At 42.0% G+C, this 23,146-nt stretch overlaps 1 protein-coding gene across 2 annotated transcripts; it reads left to right on the top strand.

Moving 5' to 3' along the window:
• Positions 1-12,167: 12,167 nt before the first annotated feature.
• arglu1a (arginine and glutamate rich 1a) lies at positions 12,168-19,020 on the top strand. Of its 2 annotated transcripts, none has more exons than XM_014163981.3 (4): positions 12,168-12,731; positions 14,263-14,527; positions 16,865-16,948; positions 17,507-19,020. In XM_014163981.3, the coding sequence occupies exons 1-4, from the start codon at positions 12,400-12,402 to the stop codon at positions 17,669-17,671; spliced, it is 846 nt and encodes a 281-aa protein (XP_014019456.1). In that variant the 5' UTR covers positions 12,168-12,399; the 3' UTR covers positions 17,672-19,020. The 2 variants fall into 2 exon arrangements, with proteins under 2 accessions (XP_014019456.1, XP_014019457.1); XM_014163982.3 differs by having other exon boundaries at positions 12,169-12,731; positions 14,302-14,527.
• The last annotated feature ends 4,126 nt before the right edge of the window (positions 19,021-23,146 follow it).

The raw sequence follows: 23,146 nt of genomic DNA, 5'->3' as shown, positions 1-23,146 counted from the left end.
CCCATGAGATCATATAAGTAATGTTTTTTGGGACTTTTATGTAACACTTTCTATTATTCATCAAAAGAGTTTTAAGCATCTCTCCATGATGTCAAACTGTAACAAGCGAAAATAAGATGTCCTGGCTCTCTAAAGCTGATTCAACTCATCTCAAGGAGCTGAAATCATGAATCATTAAAAAAAACACCAAAGTCGGAGGAAATTGATTCGCTAGCTAAGGAGGGAGCAGGAGGGTGTGTGTGTGTGTGTGTGTGTGAGAGAGAGAGAGAGAGAGAGAGAGAGATAGTGAGAGAGAGAGAGAGAGAGAGAGAGAGAGAGAGAGAGAGAGAGAGAGAGAGAGAGAGAGAGAGAGAGAGAGAGAGCAATAGTACATCTACAACCTCCCCGCAGAATGCAGTAACACGCTAAGGATGAGGATAGGTCTCTTTTTACCTGGTACAGGAAGTACAAATGTGACTGTCATATCATAGGAAACATGAAGGGAAACTGCATCAATGCATTTAGGCTACTAAACAGAATTATGGATGTCATCATCAAAATTATGTTTCGAAAGACATGACTCAATGTTTGGATTCAAAATAGCAGACAAACTGACAAGTAAAATCTCTCTCTTTAGAGCACTTTCATTCTTAGCACAGGTACTGACCTTTCCATTGACTCACTGGACCACTGAGTTATGAGTGTTAAATATAGTAATGGCAGTTTATTTTTAGAGCAGCACTCCAAAGATTCAGGAGTTATCACAATGGCCTCATTTTGCCTGAGTAGGATGGTAATCTCACAGTTGTGATTGTATCATTGTCAAGTCATTTTGCCCCATTCATTCTGCTATAGACCGGCCTATGTCCCTATCTGTCCCTGTAGAATGACCTAAGATAAGAAAAACTCTACCTGATAACCCCAGCAAACATGACCCCATTCGCCCAATGTGGGTATTTGGTGGGCAAGGTTGGAAAGGTCTAGTCCACGCCAAGCAAGTCCACGCCAAGGAAGCCCACACCAAGCAAGCCCACAGCAGCCCGACATGGGCAAGCCCACTCCAAGCAAGCCCACACCAAGCCTACACAAGCCAGATACGGGCTAGCCCACAACAAGCCCACATCAGCCCAACATGGGCTAGCCTACACCAGACCAACACAGACTATTGGACACCAGCCCAACATGCCAGCCCATACCAATCCCAGCTGCTTCATAATGTAGAGGCGGGGCTCATTTGAATATTTGGGGCCATGGATTTAAATTGCCCAATTCATGTTGTTAAGTTAAAAAAGAATGCTAGATCAAAATCGCTGATACCATTCAAACCAATGAGGTTTCGGTACTTTAAAGCCAATTATCTCGGAATAATCTTTATTTCAGACAGAAGGTCACAAGTTATTTTTGTGCAACCATGAGTGAGAGTGTCGTTCCAGTTTATCTGTTGTGGTGTATGACATTAAAGTAAAATTACTTATACACTGCCAATGATGAAGTCTGTAAGAAGACTTATATAAGTGCACAGGATATATGTTGTAAACTTTAATTTTCTCTGGTGTTAAGATATATGTACCAGTCAAAAGTTTGTACGCACTTGCTCATTCAAGGGTTTTTCTTTATTTTTACTGTTTTTACATTGTTGAATAATAGTGGAGACATGAAAATGTGGAATAACACATATGGTAACCAAAAAAGTGTCTTAAACAAATCAAAATATATGTCATATTTGAGATTCTTCAAAGGAGCCACCCTTTACCTTGATGACAGCTTTGCACACTCTTGGCACTCTCAACAAGCTTCATGAGGCATAATTTTCCAACAGTCTTGAAGGAGTTCCCACATATGATGAGCTCTTGTTGGCTGCTTTTCCTTCACTCTGCGGTCCAACTCATCCCAAACCATCTCAATTGGGTTGATGTTGGGTGACTGTGGTGGCAGGGTAGCCTAGCGCATTAGACTAGCAATTGAAAGGTTGCAAGTTCAAATCCCTGAGCTGACAAGGTACAAAACTGTTGTTCTGCCCCTGAACAAGGCAGTTAACCCACTGTTCCTAGGCTGTCATTGAAAACTGACCTGCCTAGTTAAATAAAGGTAAAATAAATAGAAATTGTGAGGCCAAGTCATCTGATACAGCACTCCATCACTCTCCTTGGTCAAATAGCCCTTACACAGCCTGGAGGTGTTATTTGGGTCATTGTCCTGTTGAAAAAGAAATGATAGTCCCACTAAGAGCAAACCAGATGGGATGGTGTATTGCTGCAGAATGCTGTGGTAGCCATGCTGGTTAAGTGTGGCTATCACAGTGTCACCAGCAAAGCACCATCACTCCTCCATGGAACCATACATGCAGAGATCATCTGTTCACCTACTCGGCGTCTCACAAAGACACGGTGGTTGTAACCAATAATTTCAAATTTGGACTCATCAGACCAAAGGACAGATTTCCGCTGGTCTAATGTCCATTGCTCGTGTTTCTTGGCCATATTGGTGTCCTTTAGTAGTGGTTTCTTTGTATCAATTCGACCATGAATTAATGCAGTCTCCTCTGAACAGTTGATGTTGAGATGTGTCTGTTACTTGAACTCTGTGAAGCATTTATTTTGGGCTTCAATCTGAGGCTGGTAACTCTAATGAACTTATCCTCTGCAACAGAGGTCCCTCTGGGTCTTCCTTTCCTGTGGCGGTCCTCATGAGAGCCAGGTTCATCATAGCGCTTGATGGTTTTTGCGACTGCACTTGAAGAAACTTTCAAAGTTCTTGAAATGTTCCGTATTGACTGACCTTCATGTCTTAAATGAATGATGGACTGTCATTTCTCTTTGCTTATTTGAGCTGTTCATGCCATAATATGGACCTGGTCTTTTACCAAACAGGGCTATATTCTGTATTCCACCCTACCTTATCACAGCACAACTGATTGTCTCAAACGCATTAAGAGGGAAAGAAATTCCACAAATGAACTTTTAACAAGGCACACCTGTTAATTGAAATGCATTCCAGGTGACTACCTCATGAAGCTGGTTGAGAGAATGCCAAGAGTGTGCAAAGCTGTCATCAAGGCAAAGGGTGGCTACTTTGAAGAATCTCAAAATATAAAACAAATTTTGATTTGTTTCAGTCTTATATTTGTTACTACATGATTCCATATGTGTTGTTCCATAATTTTGATGTCTTCAATATTATTTTACAATGTAGAAAAAGGTAAAAATAACGAAAAACCCTTGAATGAGTAGGTGTGACCAAACTTTTGACTGGTACTGTACTGTATATACTGATTATACAGAACATTATGAATACCTGCTCTTTCTATGACATAGCTTTCACCTGGATTCACCTGGTTAGTCTATGATCCCTTGTTGATGTTAATCTTAAGGATCTCTACAGATTGGTGTCCCACCCGCGGGATGGTCGAAGTAATGTGCGCTAATACGATTAGCATGAGGTTGTAAGTTACAAGAAAATTTCCCGGGACATAGACATATCTGATATTCGCAGTAAGCGTAAATTCTTGTTAATCTAACTGCACTGTCCAATTTACAGTAGCTATTACAGTGAAAGAATAGCATGCTATTTTTTGAGGAGAGTGCACAGTTATGAACTTGAAAAGTTATTAATAAACCAATTAAGCACATTTGGGCAGTCTTGATACAACATTTTGAACAGAAATGCAATGGTTCATTGGATCAGTCTAAAACTTTGCACATACACTGCTTCCATCTAATGGCCAAAATCTAAATTGTGCATGGGCTGGAATAATAGATTATGGCCTTTCTCTTGCATTTCAAAGATTATGGTACAAAGAAAATACAAAAACAGTTGTTTTTTTCTTTGTATTATCTTTTACCAGATCTAATGTGTTATATTCTCCTACATTAACCTCTCTGGGCTAGGCGGGACGGATTCGTCCCACCTACGCAACAGCCAGTGTAATCCAGTGGCGTGATTTTCAAATACCTTAGAAATGCTATTACTTCAATTTCTCAAACATATGACAATTTTACAGCATTTTAAAGACAAGACTCTCGTTAATCTAACCACACTGTCCGATTTCAAAAAGGCTTTACAACGAAAGCAAAACATTAGATTATGTCAGCAGAGTACCCAGCCAGAAATAATCAGACACCCATTTTTCAAGCTAGCATATAATGTCACATAAACCCAGAAGACAGCTAAATGCAGCACTAACCTTTGATGATCTTCATCAGATGACAACCCTAGGACATTATGTTATACAATACATGCATGTTTTGTTCAATCAAGTTCATATTTATATCAAAAAACAGCTTTTTACATTAGCATGTGACGTTCAGAACTAGCAAAACCTCCGGTGAATTTACTAAATTACTCACGATAAACGTTCACAAAAAAACATAACAATTATTTTAAGAATTATAGATACAGAACTCCTTTGTGCAATCGAGGTGTCCGATTTTAAAACAGCTTTTCAGTGAAAGCACATTTTGCAATATTCTCAGTAGATAGCCCAGCCATCACGGCTAGCCATTTAGACACCGACCAAGTTTAGCCCTGACCAAACTCCGATTTACTATTACAAAAGTTTGATTACCTTTGTTGTCTTCGTCAGAATGCACTCCCAGGACTGCTACTTCAATAACAAATGTTGGTTTGGTCCAAAATAATCCATCGTTATATCCAAATAGCGGCGTTTTGTTCGTGCGTTCCAAGACACTATCCGAAGTGTAAATAAGGGTCACGAGCATGGCGCAATTCGTGACAAAAAAATTCGAAATATTCCATTACCGTACTTCGAAGCATGTCAACCGCTGTTTAAAATCCATTTTTATGTCATTTTTCTCGTAAAAAAGCGATAATATTCCGACCGGGAATCTGCGTTTAGGTAAACAGAGGAAAGAAAACAAAGCATTCGGTCGACGCGGGCACGCGCCTGAGTCTCACAGTACTGTAACCAGCCACTACCCAAACGCGCTACTTTGTTTCAACCAGAGCCTGCAAAGCCACGATTCAGCTTTTTGCCGCCTTCTGAGAGCCCATTGGAGCCGTAGGAAGTGTCACGTAACAGCAGAGATCCTTTGTTTTGGATAGAGATGACAAAGAAGGCCAAGAAATGGTCAGACAGGGTACTTCCTGTACAGAATCTTCTCAGGTTTTGACCTGCCATTTGAGTTCTGTTATACTCACAGACACCATTCAAACAGTTTTAGAAACTTTGGAGTGTTTTCTATCCAAAGCCAATAATTATATGCATATTCTAGTTACTGGGCAGGAGTAGTAACCAGATTAAATCGGGTACGTTTTTTATCCAGCCGTGTCAATACTGCCCCCTAGCCCTTTCACATTTCCACAAACTTCAAAGTGTTTCCTTTCAAATGGTACCAGGAATATGCATATCCTTACTTCAGGTCCTGAGCTACAGGCAGTTAGAATTGGGTATGTAATTTTAGGCGAAAATTGGAAAAAAAGGGGCGAATCCTTAAATTTACTTCAGTCAGTGTAAATGAAGGGGATGAGACAGGTTACAGAAAGATTGTCAAGCCTTGAGAGAATCGAGACATGGATTGTGTATGTGTGCCACTCAGAGGGAAAATGGGCAAGACAAAATATTTAAGTGCCTTTGAACGGGGTAGGTGCCAGGCGCACCGGTTTGTGTCAAGAACTGCAACGCTGCTGGGTTTTTCACGCTCAACAGTTTCCCGTATGTATCAAAGTTGCTTGTTGCTGTCATATATATATATACATACACACACACACACACACACACACACACACACACACACACACACACACACACACTGACTGTACAAAATATTAAGAACACCTTCCGAAAATTGAGTTGCACCCCCCCTCAGAACAACCTCGAATCCTGCTGCATGGGCTCTACAAGGTTTTGAAAGCTTTCCACAGGGATGCTGGCCCATGTTGACTCCAATGCTTCCCACAGTTGTGTGTAGTGGACTGGATGTCCTTTGGGTGGTGGACCACTGTTGTCTTTCTGATACAATGTAATATCCAGCCCATTCAAAACAGTCAGTTATCAGCATTCTGTGTCTTTTCGTTGAGCCGGATCATTCGGCTCCCAAACGGCTCTTCATTCAAAATGCTTGAAAATCGACCTAGAACCATGAAAATTGCAAATCTCTAGTACTGTAAAGCCAAAACAGTAGGCTACCATTACGTCAGATCTTCATATGCACGTTCAAAATAAATTTTTACCCATCCAAATTTACGCACTGCAAAAATGAGCGTGCACCAGAGTGACGTGTTCCCCCCACTATTTATTGTTTCTGCAGTGATGATTCACCATCTTCGGAGAATGGTTTTCTAACTTATGGATGAGTTAGCTGACAATGTCAGGAAAACAATGTGGACGCTTCAATGGGGCAGAAGTCTGTGAGTTCTGGATAGCCAGATAGCTACCAACAATGTTTGAGTTGGTTTTCACTGACTTCATGTCAATGGTAATATGGCAAAAATCCACTATCTAGCTAACCAACAACTGTAACAATGGATCTGAGAGACAAGTGCTCATTGTGCAAATGTATTTATGTTTCAATAAACATTGGAGATTAAATATAATTTACATGTTGTCAACAATTTAAGCCAACCCCGTCTGTTTTGCCCCATAGTTGCACACGCGTCGGTTTTGTTGCTAAACAATCAACCCATCTATATGCAGATAATCGTTGTTTGAAGAAAAAAAAAGCCGTCGTAGCAGTATGCAAATCAGGGAGCCATCGATGCGATTCAGTTCCCAACGTTCACCAAAAAGAGCTCGAAAAGATCTGTTCGTTCGTGAACGAACTGTCACTAAAAAGGATGGGCTTATTTCAGGCAAAGTGAGGGCTGCCGTTGGGGTCCCCTGCCTTCGGGCCAATGTAGAGCCGATGAGCAAAGGTGCATCGGCAAATGTGGGCAGCCTACATGGGTCCAATGTTTTTACTCACATTAGGCCCACATGGTGCCCATGTGGGAATGTTTGCTGTGAAAAGATGGGCTTATTTCAGGCAAAGTGAGGGCTGCCCTCAACAGATATGGGCTGCCCACGCTAGGTCACACTGGACCAATGTGGAGCGAATGTGGGCAGACTACATGGGGCCAACATTTTATCCAGCATGTGGACATGTTTACTGGGACGTATCTCAGCTGAAAAAATCATTCAGAGATTAACACAGATAAATACAGAGACACATGTAGACAAAGAGTGCTCTAAAAATGGTAAAACTATAAACTGCTATAGGTAAATTTAGATCAGTTAGCTATTTTGAAAACTAAGACACAACATATTTTTGTAACGTAATTAAACTAGTAAATGTAGAAGTGCTGTGGCATAGTTACTTTTTGCTCTGTCCACCTGTTCGAAATAACTACCCATATGATGTGCAACAATTCACTAAACACATATTCTCATTGTATGTCGTTTATGGCTGGGGACAGGTATTCAAATCCAAGCCTGGAGGTTCTGTCACTGCTGGTTTTCTGTTCTACAATTAATTGCACCCACCTGGTGTCCAGAGGAGGTTGAGGGGAGGAAGGCTGGTGTCCCAGGTCTAAATCAGTCCTCGATTTGAATGGAATAATAAATATCAGCAGTGGCTTTATGGTGCAGATATGGAATTTGCCTGGTTTAGTTGTACAGTATGTGTGGGAATGCCTATCAGAGAGGAATCGGCAAAGCATACCAAAATCCTTGGAACTAGATGCATAATGCAGAAATTCTGATGAAGTACGTATCTTAGGCCTGCTACCTCCCATCACCGATGGTAGGCTTGCTATTCTGTAACACCTGATTTTATATTCATGTTATTTCAAGGATTTCAAAATAGGCTACATCTACTCACGGTTATGACTAGATGGAATACAGCTGGATAGAAGTGACTTTAGGTAGCAGGTTAGGAGAACTTATGCAGCCGGTTAGAATAATTAACGTAGCAGGTCAGGAGAATTAGGATTTATTTTGGTCCTGTCTGGAACGTCCGTCTTTTCTTGGTCTTTTTTTGTGTGCAGTCCGGACCAACCTTGATTTTAACGTCCAAGGATGTTGATTCTTGGTCCTGTCCGGACCAAATCTGAAGCAAACATAGATGTCTGTTTGGTTCAGATTTGGTCCAGACCAATCATAGAAATCTACAGTGCATTCAGAAAGTATTCAGACCCCTTTATTTTTTTCCACATTTTGTTATGTTACAGCCTTATTCTAAAATGGGTTAAATACATCTACACACAATACCCATAATGACAAAGCGAAACATGCTTTTAGAAATGTTTGCAAATTTATAAACAAATAAAAACAGAAATACCTTATTTACATAAGTATTCAGACCCTTTGCTATGAGACTCGAAATTGAGCTCAGGTGCATCCTGTTTCCACTGATCATCCTTGTGATGTTTCTACAACTTGATTGGAGTCCACCTGTGGTAAATTCAATTGATTGGACGTGATTTGGAAAGGCACACACCTGTCTATATAAGGTCCAACAGTTGACAGTGCATGTCAGAGCAAAAACCAAGCCATGAGGTTGAAGGAATTATCCGTAGAGCTCCGAGACAGGATTGTGTTGAGGAACAGATCTGGGAGAAGGGTACCAAAATATTTCTGCAGCATTGAAGATCCCCAAGAACACAGTGGCCTCCATCATTCTTAAATGGAAGAAGTTTGGAACCCCCAAGACTCTTCCTTGAGTTGGCCACCTGGCCAAACTGAGCAATCGGGTGAGAAGGGCCTTGGTCAGGGAGGTGACCTAGAACCCGATGCTCGCTCTGACAGAGCTCCAGAGTTACTCTGTTGAGATTGGAGAACCTTCCAGAAGGACAACCATCTCTGCAGCACTCCACCAATCAGGCCTTTATGGTAGAGTGGCCAGACAGAAGCCACTCCTCAGTAAAAGGCACATGACAGCCTACTTGGAGTTTGCCAAAAGGCACCTAAAGGACTCTCAGACCATGAGAAACAAGATTCTTTGGTCTGATGAAACCAAGATTGAACTCTTTGGCCTGAATGCCAATCGTCACTTCTGGAGGAAACCTGGCACCATCCCTACGGTGAAGCATGGTGGGGGCAGCATCATACTGTGGGGATGTTTTTCAGCGGAAGGGACTGGGAGACTAGTCAGGATCGAGGGAAAGATGAACGGAGTAAAGTACAGAGAGATCCTAAATGAAAACCTTCTCCAGAGCGCTCAGATCCTCAGACTGGGGTGAAGATTCACCTTCCAACAGGACAACGAACCTAATCACACAGCCAAGACAACGCAGGAGTGGCACAGAAGAGTACAGTAAAGAAAAGAACAGTCTAGTGTACTGTATTGTACCCTACCTTACTCTAATGCATTCTACTGTACTCTACTGAATTAAACTCTACTATACCATACTGTACTGTACTCAACTGTGCTCTACTGTCATAAACAGCCGTACTGTAGTGTGATGTTGGACTACGTGGAAGTTTTAAAGCTTTTGAAAAAGCTAACATAATTGAATGTGACAGATGGGAGCAATAAAAAATATTCTGTTGCAGTCTTCAGTTGGCTCCTCTTTCCTCTATTATTGTGATATGTTTACTTCATTGAGAATGTATGCGCAGTTGGAATTTGTCCATAGAATCAATGACTGAAAAACACATATTTTCAACATCTGTAAATTACTTATTTTCGAAGTCCGGAAAATACGTCTTCTAACCTTTCAGCACCTGAAATGCACATCTTTTCAACATAATTTTTCTTACTGGGTTGATGTTAGTTAAAATGCTAAAATTGGCCCCATCGCCACTTGAACATATCTATAGCCACAACCAGGGCTGCCCTCAGATAACGCGATTCCACCACCTTGCCCCCAAAACATTCTGCTTGCACCAACATCAAAGATGGTGAAAAAATGAAGACATCCCATAAAGGCTGTGTAGCATAGATTTTTTTTTAACAGCTGAAATATGTAACTTTTTGGGCGACCCGACCACATTCACATAGAAATGTGTGTTATAGATCTGTCACTCTCATTGAAAGCAAGTCGAAGAAGCGGTAGATCTGTTCTATGTGCGCTATCACTATGCTTTCTGTTCTTACGTTTCGTTTTTTGGTCTTTTAATTTCGGTTTTGTACACCAGCTTCAAACAGCTGAAAATACAATATTTTTGATTATGGAAAATCTATTTCACAGCGGTTTAGATGGTACAATGATTTTCTACATCATACTTGCTTAGTTATTTTGTCACGTAAACTGAAATTAGGCGAAGTATTAGAATTTTATCAAGTGCAGCTTTAAGGGGTGGCTCTCCCATAAGGCACCAATGTGATAGCAGCTGGGTCTGGTCTACAGAGTTAATTGACTGTATATGAACCTGAAAAAGGGAGCCTATGAAATGTCTTACCGTCATCCTTCCTGTTTGAATCTGCCATGTTGTCTGTGCATTCAGTTCGGTTAAACGTTTGCTACGTTTTGTAATGGCTTGTACTGAACGACGACATGTTTCCTCAAAGCGTTCTTCAACCTTTTCGAACAGACTTTGGTCGTGTTCCACTGCTCAGATGTTGCATGCATCAATCAATGGTTGCGTGCCACGTCATCCACTGACAGATTGCTATAACATATGATGTGTTTAACTGATACTTAAAATACCTATCTAGGCATTGTAAGATTTGGCATGTGTCAGCAACGCCTGGGCAGAGGAACGCGCCCTTTTAGGTACGTTTGCTCCGTTTGGTGGATGTGACAGGTGCGGCATGAAGCAATGAGTGACGTATTTAATGCGCCCCGCTGCATTTTGAACCCAAAACCCAACCTCTCCCCGTTTTTCAACTGGTCGTTCAGAACAGCACCGCTTCAGTTTAATTTAATGTTACATTATGGTTTTTTTTTGTATTGAACGCAGCCCTTGTTACAGATCAAGTGGAACATTTCTAATTTGATTTAGGGGAATGTCAGATTAGGTGACCTCGGTCAGGCGTCCACTGGCAAATTCAGTGTGATGATGACTTGGTTAGGTCTGACCCAAAGATTTGTATATACACTAGATTGGCTAATACACCGTGTTTAAGCCACTGTGCCTCCATCTTGGCATTCCCCCACCAGCGTAACAAATATTTTGGAAGCTATAGAAAACCATTTATTAATGTCTACATTCGTTTTTGCCACATGTATTATATTACAGACACCTAAATACATACATTTAAATTATATTATGTGAGCTAAACATACAAATGAAAACAATTATTTAAAAAATGTATATTACTAATGTTACTGTCCCCACTACAAAAAAAACCCGTAATAGACTGGTTAACTGACAAGATCACGAAAACGATGCGCACGCTTCAGTGGGGCAGGAGTTCATGTGTTGTTGTGATTCGGGATGGTCAGATAGCAAGCGGCAATGACAAGAAGCTGCCATGTGGGGAATCATAGTTGTTTTATTTATTTTTTATAAAATGTGTATTTAACCTTTTATTTAACTAGGCAAGTCAGTTAAGAACAAATTCTTATTTACAATGACGGCCTACCCTGGGCCAATTGTGCGCCGCCCTATGGGACTCCTAATCACTGCCGGTTGCGATACAGCCTGGAATCGAACCAGGTACTGTAGTGACGCCTCGAGCACTGAGATGCAGTGCTTTAGACCGCTGTGCCACTCGGCTCGTTTCAGCTATATTTATCTTATTTTTGATATGTCTTGGTTTGAGGTGTTTTGACTGATGTCATGTCTATGCTAATATGGCTCAAATTCGCTAGCTAGCTAACCAACAAATGTAATGATATTTGAGACAACAAGTGCTCATTGTGCACATTTATGTTTTCAATAAACATTGGAGACAAAATATGTTGTCAAAAATCTAAGCCAACCCAGTTTATTTTGCCCCATAGATTTGCATCGGTTTTGTTGCTAAACAACCAACCCTTCTATTGAAAAGCTATAGAATGTCGTTCATTCTTATGGAAGAATGAGCCTACTGGGGAGTGCCAATATGGCCGACTGGTGTCTTCAAAGCATAGACTGTAAAAAAGAAAAGCTTTTCAATGGCCAATACATAGGATCATCAATCCAGGGTTTATATACATGATTGGTCTGACCACACTCCTGTCAATTCACATCCTTGATGTTATCAAACGAGTTTGATTTGGTTGATTATTTTTTAACTACATTTAATTTCCATCATGCTGCATATAGCACAGCCGAGTTCAACTCAGCACAGGAGGGGCAGATTCCGAAGATAGTCGGAAAAGGCCGAATGCATTGCATTGTGGGAAAAAGGAGCTAGTCGCCATCTTGCTTTAGCGCCGCAGGTTATCAGGGCAGAATAATAACCACGTTCGAATGAAACATACGAATGTTTTAGCAATACAGTTTGAGCAAATATTGCAGGTAGTGAGGTGTAAGAGTATCACCGTGCTATTTACTGTTATTTCCAACGACAGAACTAGCTAACTGGGAACGTTCGACTTGAGGAGGTAACGTTAGCCATGGGTCGCTCGAGGAGTCGCAGTTCGTCCCGTTCCAAACACTCCAAAAGCAGCAAGCACAGCAAAAAACGGAGCCGGTCGCGTTCAAGGGACAAGGAGAGGTCCAAGAAGCGATCCAAGTCCCGTGAAGCGAAGAGGAACAGGCGCAGAGAGTCGCGTTCTCGTTCCCGGTCAGCCACAGTCTCGACCCGCAGGGAAAGGGAGAGAGCGGTCACACCGCCGGAGAGAATCGACATATTCGGCAGGACGTTGAGCAAGAGAAGCGCCTTGGACGAAAAACAGAGAAAGGAGGAGGAGGAGAAGAAGGTTGAGATGGAAAGACAGAGGAAGATGTGAGTCGTAACTGAATATTCTATCCAATATGAATGACATGCTAACTAGCTTGCTACATTCGCTAGTTAGCTACAATGCTAATAGATCCGTCCATTCACTCAGGCATAGGCGTTAGTTAGCAAGCTAGTAAACTGGCTAGCTAACGTTAGCTACGTGTCTTGGGAGAGGAGGCCCAAATCAGCTATGTAAGCCTACTAGTACCTGCACCATTAGCCAACCAGCTAACTAATTAAGGCACTTGGCTGCAATTCACTTGTTTCTTTAGTCTAATAATGGGATGTATACATTTCAAATCCTTTTATCATGCATCTAGTAACTATACATTTGTATATTTGTGCGTAAGTGGCAATCTGAGTGGCCACCTTGTATGTCATGTTTCATGCATCACAATTCAACGATTTAGTGACGATATCAACGATCTATGGATGATGTGACACAGAGATTTCTCTGGCTAGCTTACGTGTCCTCAAAAAGGTTGTCAACAATATTAATCCTGCCTCCAAGCTGTGTCTTATGTGACATTTATTTCCAAATTGAGTTAATACATTTTAATGTCATAATTATAATTTAGGCCTAATCACTGGTTAAATGAAACAGGGGAGGGAGGGGCGTCAACTACAGTAAGTTGCTCACCTGTCAAATGAATAATGTCAGGTATGCCCCTCTGGCTCTGAACCACTGAAGTCCAACCACAGGACTTTCATCTGGCCCCTGCAACACTAAGATTGACTGTCAGTGTGTGTACATATTTTCTGCTATAGCGAGCACCTCACATAATGCCCACATCTTGTCTGTTTGTAGGCAGTTGATATTGGTCTGACAGAGAAATAAAGACTGGGGGAAGCAGCTGTTGTGCACCTTTTGGCCAGTGGCTGATTGACACCTGATACTTACAACACAATAGTCATCTAGTCTGCTGTGTGGCCTTTTACTGGCTAACCACAGGGCTACCTGATAAGCAAGGACCCGGGTTTTAGGTTTCCTGGTTATGTTTGACTAAACCAAATTAAATCGGCGAGAGGGACAGTGTTTTCAGTCGTGCCTGAAGCAATGTGACAACACTCACGTCCTTTTGATAGGGCAGCTGAAATGGTTTAAATGCGTGCCTTGTGTTCATGTGCACAAACCAACTTCCCTTGAGCATGCCTTTTGGACTGACCCACACCTAGCTTTACCCCCCAGTCTTCCGCTGCTCTGGACAGGCTCAGTTCCTTCCATGAAAGGAGGATGGTGTGGGGGGGTCATCGTGTCTAGTCGCATCAGGACTCCCCCGTATCACCTGTTGTCCACACACGTTTAGTACATATTCCATCGTGCCATGTGCTGCAAATCAATGAAACACTAAGTTAAACCTTTTATATATATATATATATATTTTTTTTTACATAAGTAGTTTTATAACCCTGATAAGCTTACAAATGCACAATTCCCAGAGGTTGTTTCTGTAGAAATCTGGCTTTTAGGGTACATTGATTCAACGGTAACTGAATATGCATTGATCGTGTCATGTCACTTTTGCTACCATGTCAGCAACCCTCCCCTCTTTCTCTCCCCACCCATGCCGTGCAGCCGTCAGGTGGAGATAGAGGAGAAGCTGATCGAGGAGGAGACGGCGCGTCGCGTGGAGGAGCTGGTGGCCAAGCGGGTGGAGGAGGAGCTGGAGAAACGTAGGGACGAGATAGAGCGGGAGGTGCTGCGGCGTGTGGAGGAGGCCAAGCGCATCATGGAGCGCCAGCTGTTGGAGGAGCTGGAGAGACAGAGGCATGCTGAGCTGCAGGCCCAGAAGGCCAGAGAGGTAACGCTCGGTCGTTGGGAACGCAGTCGTCTCCCCCCCTCCCCACTACTCTGGAAAGTGGGTTCCCCCCTTCCCCCGACATGGCCATGGCACAAGTTTCACTTCTACATGGGAGGTGAGAGGGTAGCGCATTGCTGTCATGGCTGATGCTCAGTACAGGATAGGTGGGATAGAGTTCTGTGAGCTTCAGAAGTTGTAGATTGAGCGATTAAAAGGGCAAGAGCTCAGGTTTCTACTTAGGTAGTAGATTGAAAGAGAAATTGACGATATTTGGCAGTTGACAGTCAAAGTAAGACACTGGGGGATTCAGGTGAAACTTTTGCCATGGCAGACATGAGAATTTACAGACTTCATCCCTTTATTCAATCTCATAAATCTCCCTCCTTCCCCATTCATACATTCCTATTCAGAATTATTCATAACTTTTATTTTCATTATTGTAAATGTCTCCTTTTTACATCTCTAATAAAGAGCTCTCTTCAAATTGACATTCCATTATCAGTCACTTTCTCTGTTTGTGTCCAATATTCAGTGCACATTTTTATTGCCCCAGGTATGCAGCAAGCACAGGTTTGCCCAACCACAAACAAATAGGGATGAGAAGCTTTGGCTTATTAGTGACAAATCAGTCCCCTTTAGCCCAATTTAGCTTTTTTCTATTTCTTGTTCTAGCAGCTAGTGTGGACGGTAGTCGTCTTGAGGCCCTTCACTTTGCTGAGTAGACTAGACGCGGGGCCTTCTTCTCTCTCCAGGCTTCATTAATGAGGGCCATGGTTTGTACAGTCATAATGTTATGTGAATGAGAGGAGCAGCCAATGCCCAGCGACCCTGACTCAAACAGGAATCGGCCAGTGGCTCGGTACTAATCGGGTGAGAAATGTGGCCCCAGTGCGCCTCGCTGAGCTCTCCCTCCCCCATCTCTCCTATTCAGATCCCCCCCCCCACACACACACACACACACATCCTAGACGTACTTTTTGGGGAGGGAGGGTAATAGTTACTTTGACACTAGGAAGGCCGCTTTCTGTTTTGAGTGAATTTTGTTTTAATAGGCTACAATTACATACACAGTTTAGTTTATTGTGTCCTATAAAGTTGATATTATCCTCCCCGCTCTTAATAATCCTTGTTTTGAAAAGCTCCCATTAGAAGGCATCCGCTCTGGAATACATAACAATGACGGACCTCCATTTCCAGTTTCCTGTTTGCAAGGTCAACAATCTCTGGTCTATCCCTGTCTGTTAACCCTCTTTCTTTATTTAATATTCCTTTTTTGTGTTGAAACTAACTTGTTTTTAAAGAAAAACAACAAATGTACTCTTTGTGACGTCCTCATGACTTGCTTCTCCTTAGGGGTGTTTTTTTTTATTTTTGTTCATGATTTTGGACACAACTTGTGTTAACACCACCTTCTTTAACACCTTTTGACCTGAACTGGCCTGCAGACAGCTCCCAGCTCACTCACGTACTGTACTGTGTTCAGCCCTACTCCTCTGCACAGTACTGCTCCACTGTACTGTACACCACTGTACTCTGCTGCTGCATTATGTTGTCTCGATGTGAGCTGAGAGCGGCTTTAAAGAGTCACTGCGAGCTGGGCTGCAGGCGGCAGGCTAGCAGTACAGAGATCAGTTTTAAAGAGGAAGGCCACAGGCGGGCCGGGCGCGTATGGCAGCCCCCCCCCCCCTCCCCAGGAGCGCTTCTGTCTCTCTGCAGGGGACACAGTCTGGACGAGACAGTAAATATTCAACCGTTTAATGACGAATGCTTTCACCAGTTGTGTAGATACACAGGCAAGGAAAATGCGTAGGTATACGTACATTGGTGAGCCAAAACTATTCACTCCTTTTTTGTATCCTTTTTCTCTTTATTATTGATGATGATGATGATAAGAAAGAGGCAAATAGATTTTTTAGAATGTTTTGTCTTTTTATACCTGTTTCTGTCTATTATGAGTGTGCCGAGTGGGTTTCCCTTTTAATGTCTTAATGATCAAGTGAAGGCTAAAGGTGTGATTGAGTGATTCCTATGTGGGAGGGTATTGTCACGAATAGCGGGAGAGAGAAAAAAGGGGGGTTATTTTTCCCTTTTGACAAATTTTGTTCTCCTGTGTTCTAAAAGCATTCCGGTTGATTGCGAGAAAGAATGGGAAAGAGTGGTTATGATGTGCGAGGGAGAGCCTGAGCAGACTCCTTTTGTGGTAGGATGAAGACAAGTGAGTGTGCCAATGTGTGTGTATGTTGAGCGGTCAATGATGTGGGAGTGTGTGTCTGTGCAGGGATGTTGTGCGGCTGTAGCCTGTGTGCGCGCTAACATGGCATCGTGTCACCCCTTTAGGAGGAAGAAACATCCAAACGGGAGGAACTGGAGAAAATCTTGGAGGAGAATAACCGCAAGATTGCCGACGCTCAGGCCAAGCTGGTACGCCCTCTTCTACTCGCTTCTCCTCTCTGTTCTGTACAAAGAGAAAAAGATATTTAGCTACTTTCCCAAACCCCAAAATGCAAACGGGGCAATTCCATAATGAAATGTGGTCGTGTTGATATTGAAATACGTGGTCATCGTAGATTTCATGCGAAAGTGGTATTGGCATTTTTGTTATGAAATTGTGGTTATTGACAGATTTCCAGGGAAACTATGAGAAACACAACTCAAGTACAACATAGTATTGCATGCTGGCATAGGTTTTATATTGATGGTTATCAGTAGCCGTTAACAATAATTGTTTTTCCCTTGCCTGTTTATATTCTGTCTGGCACTTAACTCGTTTGTAAGATTTATTTATTTGATTTGGACACGACATGGACACGCCAAGATTGTAGTAAACAAGACAGAAAGCAAAACAAACATTATATTAATATCTCAAAGCTAATATCAAACAGTTTATCAAAAGTAACAGCAAACAGTTTGTGGCATTTTGGCACTGCAGGATCTCTCTATCCTGAACTGACCCGTTCTGTGTGTGTCTCCCCCCACCAGGCTGAGGAGCAGTTGCGTATCGTAGAGGAGCAGAGAAAGATTCATGAGGAGAGGATGAAGCTGGATCAGGATCGCCAGCGGCAGCAGAAGGAGGAGCAGAAAATGATCCTGGGCAAGGGAAAGTCCCGGCCCAAGCTCTCCTTCTCCCTCAAGGCCACCGAATGAGCCTCTCATCCCTCCTCTCTTGCACTCCTCCATCACCACCCCCCCCAGTGCTCTCCTTCTCCTCCTCTCTGGAACGCTCGCTGTGTGTTTTTAAGTGTGGAAAGCTGAACGAAGGGCAGCCCACAGCGCTGGAAGAGGCATGGCTCCTCTCCTGTCACGCACCTACCTGCTTTACAGACCTTTCCCAACCAAGCCTTGGAGGGAGGGATGCCCGCACACCGTCAAACACCTGTCTGACCCCCCCTCCCTCTCCTCGGCCTCTCACCCCCCACCCCCCCAGTGACTATTGTTCTTTTGGGGGGGGTTTATTTCCAATTTTAAGGATCTGAACTGTCGTGTAGAAAGCTGTCACTACTTGGTTCTGCCCTTACTTAGGTCTTACTTTGAACAGTAAGCAAGCTAGGACAGAAACTCATAACTTGTGTGTGTCCAGTTAAGGCTCATTAAAACTTTGTGGGTGGTTTGGAAGTTGGCCTGGGTTTTCCTGTGCCGTGTGTGTCTAACGTAGAAAGCTGACAAGGCAGGGGTAACATATGCAGTAAAGCACACAGTCACCTCCACTTTAGCTGACAGGATTGTCTTCCACCTCCCTACACCTCACATCTGCTCTGATGATTGATCCTCACATTTTTACCAAGTTTCTACAATGTTTTGCTCCTCGATAGTTTAGCGGCAAATAGAAAAACCAAGCATGTGAACAAAGACGCTCTGCTGCACAGGTGAACCCAAGCCAATTCCCAAACTGCCCATAGAGCGGCTCCGGGGCGCGTTGCAGGATTGGAACAGGAAACGATGCGTCTCATCCATGGTCAGGAGGTGGAAGGGGAGTGGAGGGGGGGGCAGACATTTTCTGAATTATGTAATATTAGAATCGCTGTGATTTGGTGTCCTGTAAGATATAAATGAATCCACACAACAACGAAAGACAAAAGCGACAGGGATTTATAATCTTGCATCATTTTACTGAACTCTTACTGTTCAATCGCCGAGTGAATTGTGCTCTCAAGTCAAGTAGACGGTGGAAGCAGTGCACCTCTGTTCCTTAGTTTTGGTGTAGTATATTAACCTCGCCCTTAAAGGGTCCCCTTAAAATAACTATTGGTTCGTAAAGGATGTCCAAGTCCAGGTAAGATTGACTAGCTACATGTTGAGATCTGACCAGGTGTATGCATGTTTGGACGTGTGTGTGTGCGTGTGTGTGTGTGTGTGTGTGTGTCAGTATGTCTGACTGGCTGATCTCTGGTAGGTTTAAGGGGCTTCTTGAGTAAGTGAAACTTGTCTTGTGGTAATTTCCTGATGTGTTAATGGGAACTGAACAATACACCAATAAAACCATTGAATGCGTACAACTGTCTCAGATTGTGGTTTTTGCTGCATTTACATAGGCATCCCCAATTATTGGCAAAATATCTGATTGGTCAAAAGATGTAGGTGCAGAAGATACAGTATCACTTTTTGCTCATGGATTAGGATTTCCTTACTGGATCTCTCCACGCACATTCCAGGGGAGTTTACCTTTGAGCTGGATTACAGTTTGTAACCCCTTCTAGAGTTAAATTTACTTGTCAAATAGTAACATATTGTTAATTAGAATGAATGGCTTAGATATTTTGGAGGAGATTTGCAATTTGTACTGTTTTTTTAATACATTTGTATTTGGACAATTAGTTGGTCTCTGTAGTGATGTAAATTGAGGTTCATGATTGGCTGATTTAATTGAATGTCTCAGCGACGTCTCAATTCTTCTGCGGTCCCAAGGTAAGAATTGTTCCTCACACATTTGAATGCATGCGTAATTTGCGCATGGCTTGGATAATTTTATCTAGTCCCTTTTAATGGCAAGGCTGTCCTGTCAAAATGCATAGAGTAATGAAAGGATTGGCAACATCTTGAAGATGTCAGCAAGTTATTACACAATATAATAGCAAAATAAATTATCTGTCAGGGACCTCTACGTTCTCTGTGGGCCCTATTTATCAATGTCAAATCAACAATGTGCTTGTAATTACTCAGCGACTTTGGAAGACGGGACCTGACGCGAGTCTCCGAGTCACTGAACTTCCAGGTGCATCATAGGACCTCGTGCCCCAAGATTCAACTGACATATTTGACATGACAAACCTTGGACGTGAGAGCGACCGTCCATGCGTGAGTAACCACCTTTATACCCTCACTCGAACCTCGACTATATAGCCATCCATGGTAAAAAGTGACAGTGATGTTCTCTCTCGCACACGCACACAGAAACTAAGTGCCAAGACCAATATGACACCGTTGTAACCCAATTGAAAGAGCCCATCAGCTCTGAAACGAAGCATTAGGTCCGGGAAAACTGTGGAAAATCGAGTAAGGCTATAGGTCACTTTTCACTGGCAAGTGTACTTTCAGCGACATGGTGCATAGGGAGTTCAGCAGGACTCCGTTTGATCACGATAAAGGCTCAGGACCCCCATGGACCTGATATGTTCTCAGTTTTAAGTTGGTAACACTAAGGAGCAACTGAATAAACAAAGGTACGGCCCATGGGAACTCAGTCCCGCTGGTTAGACAGTGGCGGTTCTAGACCATTTCAACTGGGGGGGGGGGGGGGGCAAGCTGGGGCCAGGTGTACTGTTAGAGGGGCCAGTTACATTAGACGTTATTGTTGTCATATTGTTTTCTTCACTGCATTGCAGGCATTAGCAGGCAAAAGACCATGTTCATAATAATTAGTGTTCCGCGTTGCCACTGTCTAATAACGGATGTAAAAAAAGAACGATTGTAAAAATGATTTCATACTCCACATTTAGGGGGCAACAAAGGGGTCCAAAATTGTTGTCACAGGGGCACTGGCCCCCCCTGGCCCCCCTCCAGAACCGCCCCTGTGGTTAGAGGGCCTTTCAAATGAGAAAATATGGAAAGTATAGCCACATCAAGTCTATTTGTTTTTTGTTTGTTTCATTTGTTTAATACGTAGGCTATGTAAAGATAAAAGCAACACAAACACTTTTTAATTGCTTGTCTATTTTCTGCCCAACTATTTTTGCCCAAAACGTTTTCCAGCAATTTAGACACTCTCAGTGATAGCCTCATCTGAAATTCAATTTAATCCACTATATATAGTTTTTATATAAGAGAAAGAGAGTTTACAATTTCACACACTAATTTCTATTAATGTTTAGTGCTCTTTTAACAACGCAATGCTTTAGGCCTATTGTTTTTACAGACTTTTCGTAGCCTAGTACTGCAATTCAAGACTAATTACAGATGGAAAGTTTGAACTTTTTCAAAGGCCTATACGTTCCTGATTAGAGACTTATTCTAGCTAAACTGTACATGATAATAATCATAATATAATTATTGAAATACTTTATTGGGCTGTCTGGTGTTTAATTTAAAACGTTTTGATATTGTAAGGAGGCATAAATGTATAATTATTATTAGGCCTATATATTAAGGCCTTTCACCTGAGGCCTATTTCACAATGGACATATTCAATGATTATATGCTTCACAAAACTCTCAAATTCCTCTTACAAATGATTAGTTTTTCCTTGAAGCTGAATGTGCTATAAAAGTGTAAGGCAGTATTCAGAGGCTTAGCCAATGTGTTGAAGAGAGGTTGTGTGTATTTCCCGATCCCTTTCTAGACTTGCTGACTGAAAAGAGCAGAGCAGTCATTACCGATCGTTCACGGCTTATTTTAGCAAGGTAAGGGGGTATTTTTAAGACAGAGGAACTCACCGCTTCCTCTCTTCTCCCGAAGGCAGGATATTATCTGGACTCATGACACTATTTCAGGACACTCTTCCTACGGTGTATTCAGGGAAGGTAAAATGGCTAAGCGTCTATATAGGCTGCACCTTTTATTTGATCACTTTACAAGTAACGTTAGGCCCATAAAATGAAGAAACAAGGGACTTATTTTAGTGTCACGTTAGCACTTTATGCAGGCATCCGTTTCTTCATAACATTAACATGTGTATCTCGATCTTTTGTTATTCCTCCTTAACCGTTCATTCATCTTTCATTTGAATGTAGCCTGTCTAATGCTCTTAATCTTCGCCAATAAACATCAACTCGACGGCGGGTGTTCTAGCGGTGTAGCCTGACTGGTAAGGTTGTCACAGTCACAGTCCGCGGTGTGTTGATTCCAGTCAAGAGAATCGGATCCCGGCCGCCGCATTCCACTCTGACCCCCCAATTATCTATCTCCTGCGACTTTACCCCGTTGATTATCAGCTAAACAAACAGTGCAATAAGCAATTGTTGCCTTAAATACACCACTGATTAAATTAAGCTGTTCAAAAGTGTCAACTTCACACGTTTGGACTGATACACGTAGGCCTAATTTAGTTTGGAAAGGTGTGTGGGTTGCAATGACTCATCAAATCAGCGTCCATTAAACTAAATTGCAGGCTACCTTGAGCTGTCTCAATTTACCGGGTTAGTCTACAAAAGTTAATTTTAGGTTACATTTGGTGAATCTCGTAAAAAAAAAAAAATGTTCTATAGGCCTATTATCTAGAAATCACATTGTTGTAGACTGGTGGTGATAAGCTTGTAATAACATAATAATAATAATTATTATAATAGACGAATAAAAATAATTATAATAAAATAAAGAATTGTATTCGGAAATAAATCAAACACATAAGACAAAGATTTGTGTTTTATAATAGCCAGATTTGTTGATGATAAATTAAATAATTATCGATAATAAAGATTTAGAATCACTCTTCAAATAACTTATTGGTAAATGTTAATCATACATTTGCATAAAAACATAATAAAATAAATATTCGATGGTTCAAAACTTAGACTCACCCTTCTTCAATCGCGCATCCGCTAGTGTGCGCTGTTGCCTTTTGGAAAAACTTGGCTTCAGTGCCATGTCGTGTGAGGCGCTCAATGTGGATCCTAATATGGGACATTTTAGATACAATCTGATGTACACTATGATACATTTTCAAATGTGGAATATTTATATTTACCTATATTGATTTAACAAAACCACATGTAGAAAATAGTCGTGCATGCTGTGGCGACTTTATTTTTTTATTTTTTTTTTTGGGGGGGGGGCTTTTTTTTAACAATAATGTAGGAATTTCAATAAGTGTTCCAATGTGAGAGGTTGGCTTTTACAGTTAATGATCAAATGCTCATATCCCCTGGTTATTATACTACTTGACCTATAGTATGATAAAGGCTAGGCCTATACATCATGTTGCCTAAAGTGATGTTTTCAGCGCACTAAGTGTCATGCATAGCCTATTGCACTTTATTTTAGACCGTTTTTTAGATAAAATATCCGTCTTGGTCAATGCGCTAGGCCTATTGATACAATATAACGTGATTCGACTGCTTTCTCCAATTCTATTCCATTAGCTAATACTGCTGTTTTGCAGTTGAACCAGTTGCCGAGCTGCTTCGTTTGATTGACAGGAGTATTCCTATTGACTTTCGGAGAGCTGCCCAATGAACATAAACGTGGGCG

This window comes from Salmo salar, chromosome 21, assembly GCF_965601325.2.
Source record: "Salmo salar chromosome 21, fSalSal1, whole genome shotgun sequence".
In the NCBI taxonomy this organism is placed as follows: Eukaryota; Metazoa; Chordata; class Actinopteri; order Salmoniformes; family Salmonidae; genus Salmo; species Salmo salar.
The sequence above is the reverse complement of the archived record's forward strand: the minus strand, read 5'-3'. Positions and strand labels throughout refer to the sequence as shown.